The following is an 18,584-nucleotide window of genomic DNA, read 5'->3' as shown; positions in this document are numbered from 1 at the left end:
TATTTGACTTATCTCCATTAGTAACACTCGCAACCTAATGGGACTTGTTCGGCAACCAGGATCGAAAGACAGCTGATTTTTCGTTCTCGTCTCGAGAGCTTTTCCAACATCTCCATAACGAGCGGCTTAAACCCGAAGATTGATTGATCGCGGCCGGCGTAGTCAATGAGGTGGCACGTCGCCGAGTGCCGAAACAAAAATAGAATAATTACATCGATTTGTACAACGTGACGGACTGACAGGCTCCCGCCGCGATTTCAATTCCGCGGTCTTCGCGAATGCGGTTGAAACATGTTATCACGCGGTTATGTATCGAGAGATGTCCTATTCTAAATTTAGAATAGTTGTAGCTTAGCTTAAGGCATAGGGGTCTCAAACTCAAATGTGCTCTCGGTCCAGTTTCCTAGTTTTTGATGACGCCGCGAACCGCAGTATCAATACGGATATTCAATGTCTTTCCAAGTAGGCCTTATTTGACGATATGAAATTTTCGGATTGAAAGTGAGTCGACTGACATTCCGCTCACCTCGTGAAAATGTGATTTACTATTGTAGCAATTTATGCCTAACACGAATAAAACATATTTACTATAGTCAGCATAATTTAATAAATAAATTATTAACATTGGTAGATACAGACACCATACGAGAGAAGAAATGCACCATGTCGTCATAAAAGCTGCTGCGTTATAATTTGGCACCTAGCGGACATGTGACGTGCCATAGCACAATATTGTAGAATAGCTCGTTGCGTCCATAGCTGTAACCGACTCACGGCATTCCGAGTCACAAGAACTTTTCTAATTTTACAGTTTGACGCGAGCCAACTCGAGTCATTTTCATTTGTCACCGAGTCAGTCAGTGAGTGCGAGAATTTCTACAAAAATGTGTATCCAAGTCCTAGTTACAATTTTCAGTCATCTACGAGTAATGTGATTTCGGATCATCATGAATAGACAATGTGTTTGAGACCGCGTGTTTGAGACATCTGGCTTAAGGTATATGTCCAATGTCTGTCGATGTAACCCTGTGCAGGGTTCGAGCTGTTTCCGCGAGTAAACTGTCGACGGAACTAACGTTACGAGATTTACATAAAATCGTAAGATTTGACCTAAAAAATCATGTATGTTAATTAGGTGTTCTCGCACATAATGTCACAATTGTACTAATTATCTTCATTTCTGGTTGTAATCGTCTGTCCTTACGAGTAGTCTGGCCTGAAAAAACTTTTGGGACTTGAATACTGCCAAAATTTTACATGAACTTTATTTTAACAAAATCTGAACCATGAAGAATTCCAGTAGTTAGGCTACATCACGCAATATGGCAGAAATAATTCAAATTCGTTGCAGCACAACGAATATTTCGGTACGTTGAGCATAACACCATGTCAACCTATTTGTTTTATTTGACCGATTATTTGATTCACAATGAGCAGACAATGGGACGTCTACAATCGTAGGCCTATAAAGTAGACTACAAGCTGTAAAATGTCAAATGATATGTTCACCGACACTCCAACAGTGCAAATGCAGGTGCAAAATAAATTGACTTTGTAAACAATCTTGACAATTTTTTGAACTAACGCTACAATATTGACAAAATTTCGACTTATTTTGACATGTCAAAAAATCGCCCTAATTATTGTAGTTTACTGATGCACAAAATGCGTGCCAACTGAGTATAAAAAGAAAACAAACATTGAATATGATTTCACACAAAGCGAAAACATAATATTCAATTTTTATTAGGGTTACCATACGTCCTTTTTTAAGTGGATTTGCTATCTTTTTTGACTTTTATGAAAGTGTCCTCGGAGGACGCCTTAATGTCCTCTTTCTTGAAAATTTTTGGCTAAGATATAGGAAATCAGCGGCCAAGTAACGGTCCGACTGGGTTTGCGGGACTTGAGTCAGAAAAATAACCTTTTTTTCGACCACGAAGTCGGGAAAGATTTACCATTTTCAGGATTTTAAATTTTGAAAAAGTGTCCTCTTTTCAGATTCCCAAAATATGGTAACCCTAATATTTATTGTAAATAAGTGTGAATTCTGCCGTTCGCGTTTAGATACCATTTCGAAAATGCGAGGCTTCACCTTGGAAAGTGTCATCATTGTTCGCAACAGCCTGATACCAATTGCTTAATTGAAATTGCGCGTATAGATATTGGGGATAGAAACTCAGAAACAATCAGATCGACCGGAAATGGATTTCTGGTATTTTTTGTGTACAAATACAATTTATCATAATATGCATCGTTCAAGCTGCTAGGTTCAATTTATTGATGATTCATATCAAAATGTAAAGGTTTGAATCTCATTCACAATAGCTCATTTATTGATACGCTGTGTAACTTATTGACCTCTGCGACACGGACGCCTTACTTCGAATCAGCAATAATAACACATCAACAATTAAATCACAACATTCACGTTACCCTTGAAGCACCAAACATCTGATGTTCATTTACGTTCGGCAGTCCGTAGTCCTGGTGTTAGTGTATGCTATCACCTGATTAGCCAGCGGTACGCCTGATCTATGCAGTCAATATACACTTTATACAGCCCGTTTGCAGCCCATCAGCTACTTCGTTGACGGTAGTTTATTATTTCAACTTGAACATGGTGATATTGTGCACGTCTCTTAGCGCGAAAGATACTTTTGCCTTTTGTAATAGTATGCTGATCGGAAACGATAGTATGTTCAAAAATGACATTTTTACTGTGATTCACCGCAGATTTCCATTGTCAGGATCTCCCAGATATCGAGTTCTAGCGCGTTGACAGTGTTGGTGCACAAGGGCCACCGCTTGGTTATGTCGTTCGATAGTACTGTTAAGCTTTAGAACAGCGGTTCCGGAAGTGGGCGCCAGAATCCCTAGCCAACGAGGCTAACACATTTATAAATGCCTGTTCAACGGGTACGATGAATTGTCAAGAACTTGCTGCACCACAATGAAGTACAGAGTCATTTTAATGGAAATGGGCTTGCATGATTTTATTCCTTTATTCCTGAGATTTTTACGCGCCAACGTCATTTGTGTAAGCAATAAGCAAAGCAACTTTTGTCGATGCTAGGTTTCAGGGGGCGTTCGGTACCCGGATTATTGGTCAAGGGGGCGTTGTGTAAAAAATGTTTAGAAAACACTGCTATAGGCTCTACAACAACAAATTCATTTTCATCTTCCAGGAGCACTACCGCCCCGGAAGCATGAACAAGACATGCGTTTTATTCCTTGTAATTTTACCGCTCATCTTGGTAACTCAAGCACACGCTCAGCGAGGGAAAAGCAAAGACATCAGAGCAGGTAATGCATTCTTTATAATCCACTGTCACGGTCCACATCACAGTCACACGATCGCAGCTACAATGCAGAATGCTCACGCGATTACTGAATCCCAGCAATGAAGCTGTACATTCTTTAAATCTGCTACAAAGAAGCAGAAAACCGCTACTGGCCTGCGGTTTGCGAAAGCCAATCTAATCACACAGCCTACCGGTACTGTACTGACCTTGATCAAGAGTACCGGTAGTTCACCTCGCGCCACGCTTGGTTGATTTCTTGGCGCCAAAATGATTGTCGAACGCACTTTTCGATGTACCGAAGGCAGAAGAATGCGAGGGCGTCGCGGCGGAGATGTCCTGGACCTGACCACCACGGATTTTATAGGACAAGATGAGAACGGAGGTGACGTGGCATGATTGTGACGAGCGTGAGTTGTCACGTGACACCGACCACGTGCATGAAGTGTTTTATGGAGTGTGTTTTGCTCTAAAGTCTAAACGAAATCAATGATCATCGCGGACCCGGACCCGGCATCGGGTCTATGTTCTTCGTGATTTTTTTCATACCTGTGATTTTTGACTGACTCGATTACTCGTAGTGTGTCATGTATTGTTATGAAGGAGAAATCATATTCTAATGAAGGTATTGATGGTTGTGTATTAAACAATCGAAATCATGCACCCTTTCATGACTTGCATGGCGAAACTAGTAATGTCTCTAATCACGTTGCAATCGAGTATGTGTGCGTTGTAATTTGGATTTATCCCATAAAATTAGTAACCAGAGCGATACGCGAAAACACAACCTATCTCAGACTTTCACAGCGTATAAATCAAACACCACATATAATATGATGCTTAGCAAATTAGAATATGCAGTAAGCACAAATGGAATACGAATGAACGTCGGCACATATGAAGGCATGGGAGGGCATGCACGTGTAGGCACATAGCATTTGACATTGCTTCACAATTTACACGATGAATCAATGAGAACCGCTTCTTCCTCAAAGTAACCAAAAGATATAAGCTAGCGTGATTGAATATATACAGAGAAAGAAAAATATCGATTGATAATGACGGTTGGCTCAAACCTTGAATAATTAAATTGAGACACACAAATAAGGAAATGATGTTCAGTCGCTAGCAAGTCGGGTGAAACATTCGACCGGCACCCCGCAATATGGGGTTTCTGAATTATGAGGTAGGTTCTACTTTCGTATGCCATCTTTTGGGTGTGGATAGGACCTACACACTCCTTTCGCTCAGAGTGTAAGGTCGATGATGATATATTGTCGGACCTTTTAACCGGAGACGAGTGGGTTCCGTCTTCCGTTACCGTATTTGAGCCGCAGATCCAAGTTCAACTATTGGTTTCTGAGAACGGTTGGTTCTCAATTATATACCACTCGCTGGATCGCTACGTAGGCCTACATAATGCAAATCCAACCTAAATTTTGTAAACCTGTGAATGTTTGGAAAGCTTCTTGGAGGTACAGAACTTCAATATACAATTGAATAGTATATTGATATTGGAATGAACCCGAATGTTTTCGGCTGACACTCGTCAGGGGTAATCGTCAGCAACTAGTAGAGAACCTATAAATATAATATGATGATGCTATTAGTATGTCTTCAGGGTACGCACGGAAATATCAGATTATGAATCATTAGCAGTTGGCAATAACAGCAATCATGTCTGTATCTGTGCAAATATGACCAGAGTATACCTTAGATATCGTGTATTCGACCTAAATTTCAAGGAGTGTCAGCAAAAGTTAATAGAATTACGATTGATAGCGTCGTTACATATGAATCACATCAGCACCAACTCGAGTTTTGTTATCGTTGAATTATTTGCGATGACCCATTAATCTTTGTTATCAAACGGAGAAGGGCAAACAATGTCTCTTCGCTTAACACGCCTTGAAATACAGTGTGTGTTGCACGCGTAGTACAGTACTAACTTAATTAGATAAATGTGGTCAGTGTTTGTGAACATAGCAGTGTGTTTTAGCAAATTACCTTGGACACCATTATTTTCATCCAACTGTACATTAGCGTTGTTCAAAAACAACATTTTGATCAAATTTTAGCGGCTATGAGCTGAAATTGTTAGGTTGGCTAAAATAACGTTGCACAGCAAATTTGGCTCAATTTCAGCTTAGTAGAAGTGAAACTATATATAGTCGGAAAATTTTTAATTTATTATAATATTTTTTCTTCAAAATATTAGTATCTACCCCATGGAATTGTGAAGTTATCCAATAAAACCTATACACGGCAATTTTTTTCCAATTACAGCCGGTAGAAGCGAAGCTATTTGAGTTCAAAATCTTGGGTTTGAAAAAATAGTATTTACTGTGGAGTGTGGGCAATCCAAGAATTATTTATGGAAAACCCGAATAACTTCACTTCTGCGGGCTGGAATTGAGTCAGATTTGTTTGGCATTGTTTTTGTGGACAACTTGGCAATTTCATGGGTTAGCCAGTGAAATTTGGAAAAAATGTTCAAAATTTTTCATGGTGAATTCGAAATTTTCCAACTCTAAAACCTTCACTTCCTTCTACTCGTTAGAATTGATCCAAAATTGAAGTGCAACGTTTTATTGCGCAACTTGACTATTCCATGAGGGGTAGGCATTAAAATCTGGAAAAAAAGTTATTTTTGAACTACCATACTGTACAATGTATGGACAAATAATACTCGGAAATTCTAAAATGAACAGAATCATGATTCAAACATCTTAAAAACTATCATGTCTATAGAGACAGCGAGCCAATCTTTAGTGCATGAATTTATTTCGGAAAGATGGATGCCCTCCATTTCTAGTATGAGCCTTGAGGTGTCACAAGACATCAATTGGTGTTTTGCATTTCAGTTCGGGAGTAATTCATCCTCCATCATTATTATGATAACGTACGGTCATTTAATGTTCATTGCATGCGTCGTAGGTAGAATGTAGTGCGTAGCTGTGTCATGTAGCGTACGTAACGCACCGTAGCGGTAATACAGGCGCACAATATTATCGTATGTAACATTTTACATTGTATAACGTGGGATAGGGTTGTTCCGGATTTTTTTCCGCATTACGGGGATTCACTGATTAAATTGTTACGTTGCTTAAAGAAACGCTGCACACCAGATTTGGCTCGATTTCAACCAGTAGATGTGAACGCACAGGATTTTGAAAATTTTGAAATTATTATAAAAAAATTTACATTTTCACTGTCAACCCCATGATATTGTACAGTTGTCTACAAATACGTTAGAAAACAAATTTGACGCAATTACAACTCGTAGATGCGAAGTTGTATGAGTTTTTCATCAATAATTCAAGGATTACCCACCTTCCAGGCTGTTTTTGCGAATCCAGAATTTTCAACTGCAGTAACTTGGCTTCTACCGGTTGGAAGTGAACAAAAATCGTTAAGCATATCGTTCTTGAAGACAACTCAACAATTTCATGGGGTTGACAGTAAAGTTCGTAAATAATTTTTTTAATAAAGGTAAAATTTTCAAACTTGTGGGCGTTCGAATCCACCAGTTGGAATCGGGCCAAATTTGGTGTGCAGCGTTTTCTGGTACCCTGAAAATTTTATCAGTGAATCCCCGGAATCCGGAAAAAGTAATTTTTGAACAACCCGTGGCGCCATTGGTCATACATAATAAGCTACTTGGTACGCAACCGTTATTACATCTCGAATTCCACGCAATATTGAAGCATAGTGTCAATCATTAAGAATATACGAGTGATGGCTTTTCGACTTCGTGGCTTCACTTCACGCCTTGAAACATCTTCACGATAATCCAAAAGCTAGTAGCATTTTCCGACTCATTCAGTAGAGACCTTACATCACAATTCACAATCATGCTGTAATCAAAGACAATGTTCGGTTCAACTTTGTATTTTGAGTACGGATCAACATCAGAGGCGTTTAAGATTTGTATTATATAATCAGATTCCACACGGCTCGCTATAAAACACCTCACTTCCCTTTCCAGCACATTCGGAAATTAATTACTTTCCGAAGATCATGTTACCATTACGCCTCGTAATTGTATAATTGTTTGTTCAGGATGCAGGACCGTGTATTACGACTTGGTCTTTGTTCTTGACGCGTCAAGCAGCGTCGGAGGCGAAAATTTCACGAGGATTAGAACGTGAGATCAATGTATTATATCGCAGTTTTTTGTTATAACAGAAACAGTATCGCATAACATAACTGCTATTAAATGAATTCGTGATTTGATACACTAGTAACGCAAAAGGCACGTTGCTGGACGTTGATAACCACGCGACGGCAGAAATTGCCAATTGCCAGGTTTTCAATACGTTTTCCATCCGCACATTTCACATACATCAGACTTCGGGTTGCATTTAAAACAAAAATCACATTAAAACAAGCATGTGTAACATAGGGCCCTTGTTTAGAACATTCTTCTTTTTTTGTGTTTTATTAGTAAGGACGTCACGAATCTTTGATTGTAACGTCACTGTGGATTGACATTGTCAATTGGAAATATGGAGTAAAATCACTTGTTTGACGAAAATCGCTTCCGACCCCTGTATTAAACGAACCAAAACGATCTTTAACCCGGATTACACCGTTATGTAGCATTTTTACGTTCGGCGGTCATCATAATCAGAATACCCATTTCCATACCAATGATATCTATAACTATATCTAACTGTTGAACCGGCGACGATTTTGAAGGTTCCAATCATTATCGTGTAAGTCGACAATTTCGAGTGCAAATCGTCCGTGATAGGCTCACAGTACATGTTTTGTCGAAAGTATTTGCACAATTATGGCATGAATTACACAACGTTTGATAAAAAAACACGATTTTTTAAAAGGCATATTGTGAAAACCCGATGGTTTAAAGCGAGTGGTTCTCAAACTTTTTTAGACACGCCCCCTTTTTTCACTATCATAATCGCCATGTGACAAAATGCAGCCAGAATGCTAGCAATCCCAACGGATAGTTAGATAGCATGGAGGTTATGACTGTTGATGAGATAATTCTCAAATGTGAAATCCGGACTATACAAAGAGCAATAACTATGGATTGGAGGAAAATCGCGCGGGGCGCGAAAATTATTTTCAATTGACCTCAGCTTCGCGCCCCCCTTCAGATGCTTTCACGCCCCTCAAGTGGGGTGTCCGGTTGGAGAACCACTGTTTTAAACGGAGTGTTTAACAGCATTTGTTTAAAATGCAATCCTACACCAGATGTTTTGCTGTAGGAATTGGGATCCATCCAGTTTATGCTGGTTTTGATCCCACTGTTCAATCAAATACTATTCTCATTCAGATGGGTGTCTAATCTGATATCGTCGTTCGACATCGGCGCGGACAGGACGAGGGTCGGTGTCGTGGTATACTCTGATCAACCGCGGCTCGCGATAGCCCTGAACGATCATTCCACCAAAGAGGATTTACTGGAGGCAATCCAAGGCATCGAATATCTCACAGGTAAACGGATAACGGTCTCGCTTAGTAGCATATGTCTATACTCCAGTAAATGCGATAATCGAATTCTGTTGTTTGTTATCGGTAAAATGATATCGCCGGAAAATGAAGTCCATCAAATTTTGAAATGCAATGCGGAAACGAAAGGGTGTGGGTAGGGTTGCATTGCATTGCATCACATTACCTATAATCTGACTTTTTCGACTATACCTATTTCATCACACGTTGCGAGTTTTGACTAAAATCCATCGCGTAGCTTTGCACTATCTGTCTCGCAAGTTGCGAATTGCGATATGAGCAATCGAGGTTCTTCCTGCACTCCAACAAAAATAACGTAGTCTATAAATAACGTGCCAATTTGGCTACGTATGAGAAGAACTACACAGCATTTACAGGAACACATAAAACAGCGTCCCTAGATTAATTAGGACACGTGCATCACGTTCGGATAAACGTCGCCCTTGATTGATTACCTGAGCTTGAATCGGAACGGGAAAGAGCCATGCATTCTGCCGTTGGTATACGTTTGATTGATGTTTGTGCGAATAATTATCGAGACGACAGATTTCGCGTTGACGGAAGAGACAGTTCACACTTTCATTTGTATGCATTGGAGTCGACTTTTATCAAAATAATCCAACGGAGTTTGTGGCAACAGGACAGTTCGTTTACCACATAAAATAGTACATTGAGCATTTCGCCTCGATTATAATCGAAATATCCTTCCGGTGATGTCATATTTGGTGATACAATTTTGATATACAACATTACTTCCAATTCTCTACTAGTTGCTGACGATTGCCACTGACGAGTTTCAGCCGTATATATTCGGTTCCATTGCATATTGTTTTAGGCAACACCAGAACGGGAAAGGCGATCACGTTCATGCGAACGCACGCGTTTTCCGAATCACACGGCGCCAGGCCGATTGAGCAAGGGTACAACCGACTGGCCATCGTGCTGACGGACGGCAGAGCGCAGGACAACGTTTATCGGCCGTCGGACGCGGCGCAAAACGCCGGAATCAAGCTGTACGCGGTTGGGGTGAGTGGTGAATTGTGGAAGCTCGTTTTCTCTGAACATCTACTGTAGGCTATATACGTATGTGAAAACTGATAATACTTTGGAGGTCATTGATAGAACTTCGTTTATGTAAAGTGCTATCGGGTTTACCGGAGATATCGAATTATTAACATTCATAATATACTACTTTTCCTCAATCTTAACAGTTTCTGGTCGCATTTTCAAGTACCTGTACTAATAGCTGAAATTCCAATAGTCTGATAATCTAAATATTCTTCGAAATTACAATGAAGTCCCTGTCCGAGTGTGGAGTCGTATGACTCGAGTACAAGTCGAGTCGAGTCATTTGCCGTATTTTAAGAAGATGACTTGAGTCAAGTCAAGCCACCAAAATGCGTTTCGAGATCGTCTCGAGTCATTACAACCCTGTGACATATGTAAATATTTCTTATTCATTTACCCTAATTTCGGCATATTCACGGCTTTGAAGTGCAATCACAAGCTCACAACAGGACACACCTTATCCCAATGCGCTCTCCCACCCGAAGTGCAGTCTAATCTCGAGAGTAGCAGTATCGGCATTGATGTATGTCGCATTAGGTCAAGCCAATAATCTGCGATTATTATATGACAGCACAATTTTCTTCTTGTCCTATACAGGTATCTCTTGCAGTGGTTGAAGAGCTGAACGAAATCGCGTCTGACCCGGACGTTAGGCATGTGTTTCAAGTCAACGATTTTCACTCCATTGAGAGAATCCGCGAAGAGCTGAGGCAGCTCATTTGCGTTGGTATGTGACTCGGGAACATCGGTGTAATCTAATAAAATATTCATATTGAAATAAACACACATATTTTCGGCCGACATTCGTCAAGGGCAATCGTTCGATTCACAATGCTATTTTCAATTCTCTACTAGTTGCTGACGATTACCGATGACGAGTGGGTGCATCTTATCGACTAATGCAAAATGGGTAATTCCACCGCAATTTTCGAAAATATGTTCAGTTGCCGTGATATAAGTTCTATTTCCCGCAGTCCTTACGAAAATTCCAATCGTAAACGTGATGGAATCAGTTCTTGAAACGTATACGTTCCACAATATTACGTATTATGTGTAAAATCCAAAGTCTAAAAATGTAAGTAGTTTTGGCATAAAAACTGAAGTATAGACGTAAAAGTAGTAAAAAAGCATATCCACTCGAGAGTAGCCAAGTAATGTAATTAGGCTAAACCTACTCCGTTGCTGACTATACCTATGGTTATACATGTAGATTATGCAGTAGTGCTAGATATGAGAGAATATATATAAATAGGAGAATAATGTATAAGAGAATATCGCACCTAATGCTATGCGGGATTATAGGGGATAGCGATTTCACTTACGCACTATAGATACGCTTGAAACTGCAGCGTACCTCACCGTGAATCCAAACTAAATCCATGCTTTTTCAGATGCGATTTGCCCCGATATCAAGCTTGGGAGCGGCTCGCCATCGGCGAAAGGTGATCAATCTTCGAGCTTACGTGAAGCTCAAGGCAAGCCATTAACACCTACTAACGGCATCTTGGAATCCTAGATTAGCTACAGTCGACCACTTAGTGCCAAATCATAGTGTTTGTACGATACGATTTAGTAGACTCGACCTCTATGATTTTACATGACATCTATGCACGATAGTGTTGTTTAAACTTAACTTTTTTCTTCAAATCTAAATGGCTATTTGATAAGATTGTTAAGTTAGTTTAAAAAAAAACCTGCACACCAAATTTGGCTCGATTCCAACCTGTTGAGCGAAGTTCTTACAGTTGTAACAAAAATGAATTTATTATAAAGTCGAATTTCTTTTTTAAATTTCACTGATTGTGCCGTAAAATTTTCGAGTTATGTAAAAAAAAACGGTGCATAGCAAATTTCGCTCAATTCCAACCGGCTGAAGCGATATTATCGGAGTAGGAAATTTTGGATTTGAAATAATAGTATTTAATTTACAGCGGGTAGTTCTAAAATTGATAATTAAAGATTTTTCTTAAAATACTCTTTTATGGCGTACCCAATATAATCTGATAAAGAAAATTCATTTTTTTTAAATAAATTGGAATATTTTTATCTCTATAGCTTCGCTTCTACAGGTTGGAATTGAGACAAATTTGATGTGCGGCGTAATTTTGACCAACAGATGAAATATTATCAAACAGCCAGTAAAACTTGAAAAAATATTTTTGAACAAATCTTTTGAGTCTGAGATGTATTTCATGTGCCAATGGATACACCACCTTACATCCAGGCAAATGTGAACCAATGTGCATTTGTTGAAACATATCAAAAATTTACTTGTACGCTTTTCAGGGGAGGTCTCACAGACAAGCTTCTTCGGTATGGATCGCCAGTAAAGCGATAAGCGTACACGCACTATTTCAAACCGAAATAGCGCAAATCAATATCAATTTGATTCGTAACTTGGATTTTCCTCAGATTTCCTCAGATTTTCGGGATGGATAATCATGACACACTACACATTGCATTCATATTGACATCCGTATGATGCAATTGTCGCTTATCTCTGTAGAGCGGAAATTTTTGTGACTTTGCTCAAGCACATCAGAATTGCGCCGAATTGCTTGATTAAACGACGATCTCTCCTGGTTCAAATGTGTAACTTTTCCTAAAATGGTGTGAATTTCCATTCGGAAAATTTCAATCGAAGACCGTTTATGCAAAACCTGATAGATTTTGCAAGACAAAATCACGCAACAACGGTGCATCATCTATCTCAATTCAATACAGAGGCTCTTATAACAGATATTCTGATGCATATTTCTAACTTTTGTCAATAATATGTATTATTAAGACCGATATCAACCCGTTGGTTTGCACACTGTGCATCAGTACCCATTATATTTTCTTTAACAAAGTCTCAATGTATGCATATTGCATATGGTCTGAACCTTCAGTCATTACGTGATTACTAGGGCAAGTTTTTGTTGCAGTTAAATCCGTGGAAAGTGGCATTTATTCATTTATTTTCGAAAAAAGTTGCAGAAGTTGCATTTTGACCACATTTTGCTCGGTTGACTAAAAAAAACGTCAATTTTCCGGCTCAGCTCCCGAAATACCCGTAAAAGCGTTACTTCGGTGATGATTTACGGTGTTTCAGTCTAATTTCGCCGTGTATTTCACCAAAATCGAAAATACTTTCATGAAAAATCGAAAAAGTTGCATGAAAAATATGGACAAAAGTTGCACTATAAGATTCCTTCAAACAGCTTAAAACAGCATTCTACATATCTTACGAGTATTTAGGAAGCTGCCGGAAGCCGTAAAAAAAAGTTGCAACAATTGCAAAAACTTGCCCTAGTGATTACATATAGATATAGACTTACACACTGGTATGTAACATCCATTTTCTGCAACACGCAACAGCACCACCCTGTGTCTACGGTCAATCGACCTTTTTTACTGTAGTTCTATAGTCTGGTTGAGGAGTCAATACGCAGTAGCCAGTGGTACAAGGAAATTGAAATCAGACTCCAACAAGTAGGACAATGAATTCCTATCTTACTTGAGGGTCGCTTACATTCAAATCTAATACCGGCAAACTTATCCAAATACTAATCCTCACGCTAATACAGCAATTATCCCGGGCCATCCGCAAATGGGACTTGGAATGAGCATAATATAAAATGCATGCATTCTCCACTTGCATTGATGCGTCTCTTGTAGGATATCAGCTACAAAATGCATGTTTAGCCTCCGAGGACTGATGTCTATTCTCTCAAAGCTTTTTTATCCTTGCATCTGTTTGCTATCGGTAGTTTATATGCGAATATTGGCATCAATCGTATGGTATGCTCGTTATCATTCTCCTATCATAATCGCAATAGAGGATTATATATTAGACTAATATTCATAATGATGGAAATTCGTGGGCAATGGGCATGGAAGGGTAAATTGCATGGATATTCTTAACTTGCACTGATGTACAGACTTGGGCAACTAGAAAATTGTCAGGTTTCTGAATTAGATTGGAATTACAATTATAGCGTTAATTTAAAAAAAAGAGACCACAATTAGAATTATAACTACAGTTTTATAAAATTATATTACAATTAGAATTATAGCCACGTAGTTTTTTTTTGCCCATTAGATTATAATTAAATTTTTGAATTCACCAAAACTTTGATTTTGTATCTTTTCAGTTCATATCAAATAAGATTTCATTCTCTTAAGGACTATGATGGCAAATATCTCTACAGCAAGCTTGGCTCGTTTCGCACTATACTGTTCTTCTGTAGCATTTTAAAGAACACGAGTAATCAGATTCGAATTACAATTCTAGTAAAGAAACCCTAACAAATTGGATTAGAATTAGATTTCCGGCATTCCGCTCTAATTAGAATTATCTAATTGCCAAAGTCTGCTGCTATATGCATGATTCTGCGACTGAATTGACTCGATACACGTTATTTTTCTCCCTTTAAGACTAATCGCTATCGATCTGTAGGTTTTGATTTGATAAAAAGCTTCAACCTGCTGGGCCTTTCCGAATCGAGTCCTGACGTCATACACGGTACTGGCGTGTTGGGGAACCACACCGCTTACAGACTTATGAAGAGCCCTGTCATAGAGACGAGGTAATACATGTTTAGAAAAATACTATAGGTTTTATCACCGACCCCTGCATTCGTCCTACATATATGTGCAAGAAATCACGTGTACATTGGAATAGTATATTGATATGAAATGACCCCAAATAATTTCTGGTGACACTCATCAGGGTTAGTCACATTTGGTGACGCGATTGTTGATACGCAATGTTCTTTCCAATTATCTACTAGTTGGTGACGATTACCCCTGACGAGTGTCAGCCGCAAAGATTCGAGTTCATTTCAATATCGATATGCTATTCAATGATATATTGAAGGTATGTACCTCCGAGAAGCTCTTTTAGTTATAATTATAATGATTAATATTATTGACTATGTATATATGCGGCATCCATTGACTGACATGGCTTTATTCTTCTTATAAGTTACATTGAAATGCCTGTCTGGACCATTTGAGTCTCGATTCGGACACTATAGTCGAGTCATGACTCGAGTTGTTACAACCCAGGCTCAACCTTTGTATCTGCATCGGTCATGGAAATTGTTTTTTGCTTATTTAACCTGATTCGCCTTCTTCAAACCTGATACCTCAGCGTGTGATATGGTGCAATTTAGTAGGTCACTCTTGCATTTAGAAACTTCGCCATTTCTTTTAAAGTTATCCCATTTGGATGTAAAAGCAATTTTGAAGTTATCGCCAAACCTAAGGCCTACGCAAACGTGACAACTCTAATGAAATACCGTCGATTATTTTAGGAGAATCTTCGAGAAAGGTTTGCCCAACCAATACGTGTTCGCGTCCACATTCCGTTTAACGAAGCACTCGTCGAAGCGCTCTTGGAGTTTGCTACATATCGTGGACGCATCGGGAAAAACACAGTTACGAATCAGAATAAACCCCCGAAAGGTAAGCTGGGATTCGTGGCTGTAACCAGAATTGGATAACTACAGTAAATTTTCAGCTTTTGATATTTAGATTGGACTTTGAATTAAAGCTACACAGTGTTTTCCGAATAAGATTGAAGTTAGTATTACTGGATTTGAAAAAAACTTGTGAATTAAATTCCGAATTGCATTCCGAAAGAAATACACCAAAAACAAGGTTCACTTCATAGATAATGGCAAATGTCTATATACGAACATTGACTCGTTTCGCACTATACGGTTTTCCTGTAGCATTTTCACGAACACCAAAAATTAGATTAGAATTGAATGTCTAGCTAGAAACATTTCACCAATTAGATTAGAATTAGGTTACCGGCATTTCACTCTAATCAGTCGAATTATGTAACTAGAGCTATCTAATTAATTGTCTGGCTCTAATGAATAGTCCTGAAACGAACAACATCGGATTTTGTGCGATTTTAGAGATCCCTCGAATTCCTCGCGTTGGCCGCCGACGGGAGTCAATCTGTTGGAGTGTTCAAAGGACGCAAATATCGGCAGATCGCAAAAATGTTCAATCGGAAATTTCACAAAGTATTCATGCAAATTACAAGGTAGCACTTCCATTGAACTCTGTCTCGTGCGGTTATTCAATTGATCTTGTTAATGGTCGAGGCAATAGCTGGGTATGGAATCGCAATCATCACTTACCAATAGCTACTAATTAACACAAGGGCTGTGTGATATGAAAAATCGAGTACCTGAGTGATTCAATTCTGGCGTCAGAAGAGTGTATGGATGATATGAGAAATTGAAATATGTATTTTTTACGTGACTTTAAGGAATATAATGCATCACATTAAAGATTGTTTTGTGTTATTCCGACCATACCTATTTGATTGCACTTTGTGACAATACTGTGTGTGATCACGATAATTTCACTTATGTCATTTGTACTACGGTACATGTTTCATATGCTGCGTTACGACCGATCTAGGTGTACAGCAAGGTTGTAACCAAGTCACAAGGTTCCTAGTCACAAATAAATCTCATTTTTATAGTTTTGACTCGAGTCAGGTCGAGTAAGTTTCAGTTCACCACCAAGCCAAGTCCAAGTCAGTGAGTAGACGGTCGAGTCCGAGTCATGGTATGTTGACTCGAGTCCGAGTCCAGGTCATTGTGTTCATTGTTCAGTTTTGAGTTCAATCCGGTTCAACCCACTTTTATCAACTCTGCTCGAGTGATATAGAATGATACGGACTCGTAATACCGAAATTTTCCTCAGTCCAAACAGTTTCTGGCCCAGTTTTCCAAGTATCAGGACTGATGACGAAATACCAAATAATTTGGTGACTTTGCTATTCTTCGAAGTTGCAATGATATGTTTGTCTTGGCCGGCCTAGTCTCGAGTCATATGACTTGGTTCGAGTTATGCGCAATGACTCGAGTACAATTTGAGTCAATACACAAAGTCATTTTATGCATTTGAAAAAATGACTTGGATCATGCCTCGTCACCAAAAAATCGTGATTCGAGTCGGACTGGAGTCGAGTCATGACTCGAACCCTGGTGTACAGTAGGGTTGTTCGAAAATAACTTCTTTCCGGACTCCGGCGATGCACTGATTCAATTGTTACGTTGCCTAATAAACGCAGCACACCCAATTTGGCTCGATTCCAACTGGTGGATGTGAACGTAAGCTCACAATTTATTCAATGAATCCCCTGAATCCGGAAAAAATGTTATTTTTGAACCAGCGTAATGCATAGTTATTAACACACACTCTCTATAATATGTGGCTGACATTTTTAGCGCTTCTGTTTCTCTGTCTGTTGATTGCGACAAAGTCGGGACTATTTTGATGAGACCCAAGGAAAACGAAATTGGAATTGGCGGCGAGACATATCTCGGGAGAACGAGGAAAAATCGAGAGCAAAATACGGTACTATTTGTGGTTTGAAACTTAGCTCATCTTCCTCTAATATATACAGAGATTATTGGAGGTACCAAACTACATTATACAACCAGAGTTGTAACCAAGTCGCAAGGCTCCGAGTAAGTGTTATGGAGGTTTATCTAGACTCCTCCGTGTAAGCGGTGTATTATAGGAGCCTAAAAGTGAGCCGTGCTACAAGTTGGCAGCTACAGAATAGCAATGGAGAGAATTGGGCTGGTGTAAATGACCGTTGATTGAGTTCAGTCATAATATTATGACTCGAGTTCGAGTCTTGGTCATGGTGTTTACTGTTCAGTATCGAGCTCAAGTCAGGTTCAACTCATTACTGTGAAACTTATGGGTGATATCGAAGGCCTTGGATTCATAATATGTTCATTTTTCCTCACTCCAAACATGTTTATTCAAACAGATACAAGAATTTTTTCAATTAATATTGGTCCTGATTCAAGTTATTTTTTTCAAGTCATTTAGAATGTGTCGAGTTGTCTGACTGGGTCGAGTCATGCGGAATGGCTCAAATACAAGTCGAGTCAATATGGAAATTGTCTCGAGTCGAGTCATTTTCTATTTTTCAGAAAATGACTCAAGTCATGTCGAGTCAACGAAAAATCGCGACTCGAATCGATTCATGACTCGAGTTATTACAACCCTGTGCACAATTTAGTTCTCCAACTCTACCCGGCACATCTCATCACACTATCGAAAATGATGTTGTTGTTGTTGTATACATGGTGTTTGTCGACTACTATGATCATTGACACCAGGCCCGTAATCCATATTTTTTATTCCATATCTGCCGACTTGTAGCACGGCCCCCTTCTTGGCTTTTTGTAAGACACCGCTTACGCGGATGAGATGGAAAGGAAGAGCCTAGATAAACCTCTAACACTTGAGTAGGAATTCTGTAGTCGACCTCGGTCGGACTTGAACCCACAACCTATTGGTGTTTTAGCTGTGGATTATACCGCTGAAAATGATGCGAAAGAAACATAAATTACGCTCTGGTTGTAATTTGGTTCAAACACCTGTTTTCCCTAATATAATTACAGTGTGTGGTGCATTCTTCACACTAATCAGTTATATTTATGTCATTTACTACCTGAAAAACTGTGTGTACTGATTTATGGTTGATGGTGTTGGCCGAGGTCGGCAACTTTTTGTGTTGTTTCAGTTCGACTTGCAATCGATGAGGATATACTGCGAAACTCAATCTGCGAAGCTTGCCGAAGGCGGATGTTGCGAGATTCCAGACTACAAATCAGATGAAGTGAGCTCGATTTTAGTTTAAGTCTCACACTTTTAGCAGTTAATCGGATTTGGTTACTTTGGAAATTGGAAAATCTATATTAA

The 18,584-nt window shown here is 39.1% G+C and overlaps 1 protein-coding gene across 8 annotated transcripts in view; it reads left to right on the top strand.

Moving 5' to 3' along the window:
- Positions 1 to 18,584, top strand: part of LOC145447973 (uncharacterized) — a 389,824-nt gene that overhangs the window by 348,364 nt on the left and 22,876 nt on the right. For 4 of the 8 annotated variants that reach the window (XM_080326272.1, XM_080326270.1, XM_080326269.1 and 1 more), the window contains 12 exons: positions 3,189 to 3,306; positions 3,607 to 3,687; positions 7,365 to 7,449; positions 8,605 to 8,765; positions 9,616 to 9,806; positions 10,446 to 10,575; positions 11,240 to 11,323; positions 14,290 to 14,419; positions 15,149 to 15,299; positions 15,761 to 15,891; positions 17,090 to 17,219; positions 18,406 to 18,501. In XM_080326272.1, the coding sequence (XP_080182398.1) occupies positions 3,210 to 3,306; positions 3,607 to 3,687; positions 7,365 to 7,449; positions 8,605 to 8,765; positions 9,616 to 9,806; positions 10,446 to 10,575; positions 11,240 to 11,323; positions 14,290 to 14,419; positions 15,149 to 15,299; positions 15,761 to 15,891; positions 17,090 to 17,219; positions 18,406 to 18,501 (1,467 nt within the window). In that variant the 5' untranslated portion in view covers positions 3,189 to 3,209. Of the gene's footprint in view, positions 1 to 3,188; positions 3,307 to 3,606; positions 3,713 to 7,364; positions 7,450 to 8,604; positions 8,766 to 9,615; positions 9,807 to 10,445; positions 10,576 to 11,239; positions 11,324 to 14,289; positions 14,420 to 15,148; positions 15,300 to 15,760; positions 15,892 to 17,089; positions 17,220 to 18,405; positions 18,502 to 18,584 lie in introns of those variants that run through there. The other 4 variants (XM_080326274.1, XM_080326273.1, XM_080326271.1 and 1 more) reach the window with 3 other exon arrangements.

Source organism: Botryllus schlosseri, chromosome 10 (assembly GCF_051294905.1).
Source record: "Botryllus schlosseri isolate E-star chromosome 10, Bs_hap1, whole genome shotgun sequence".
Classification (NCBI taxonomy): domain Eukaryota; kingdom Metazoa; phylum Chordata; class Ascidiacea; order Stolidobranchia; family Styelidae; genus Botryllus; species Botryllus schlosseri.
Note: the sequence above shows the minus strand (reverse complement) of the source record. Positions and strands in the feature narration are given on the sequence as shown.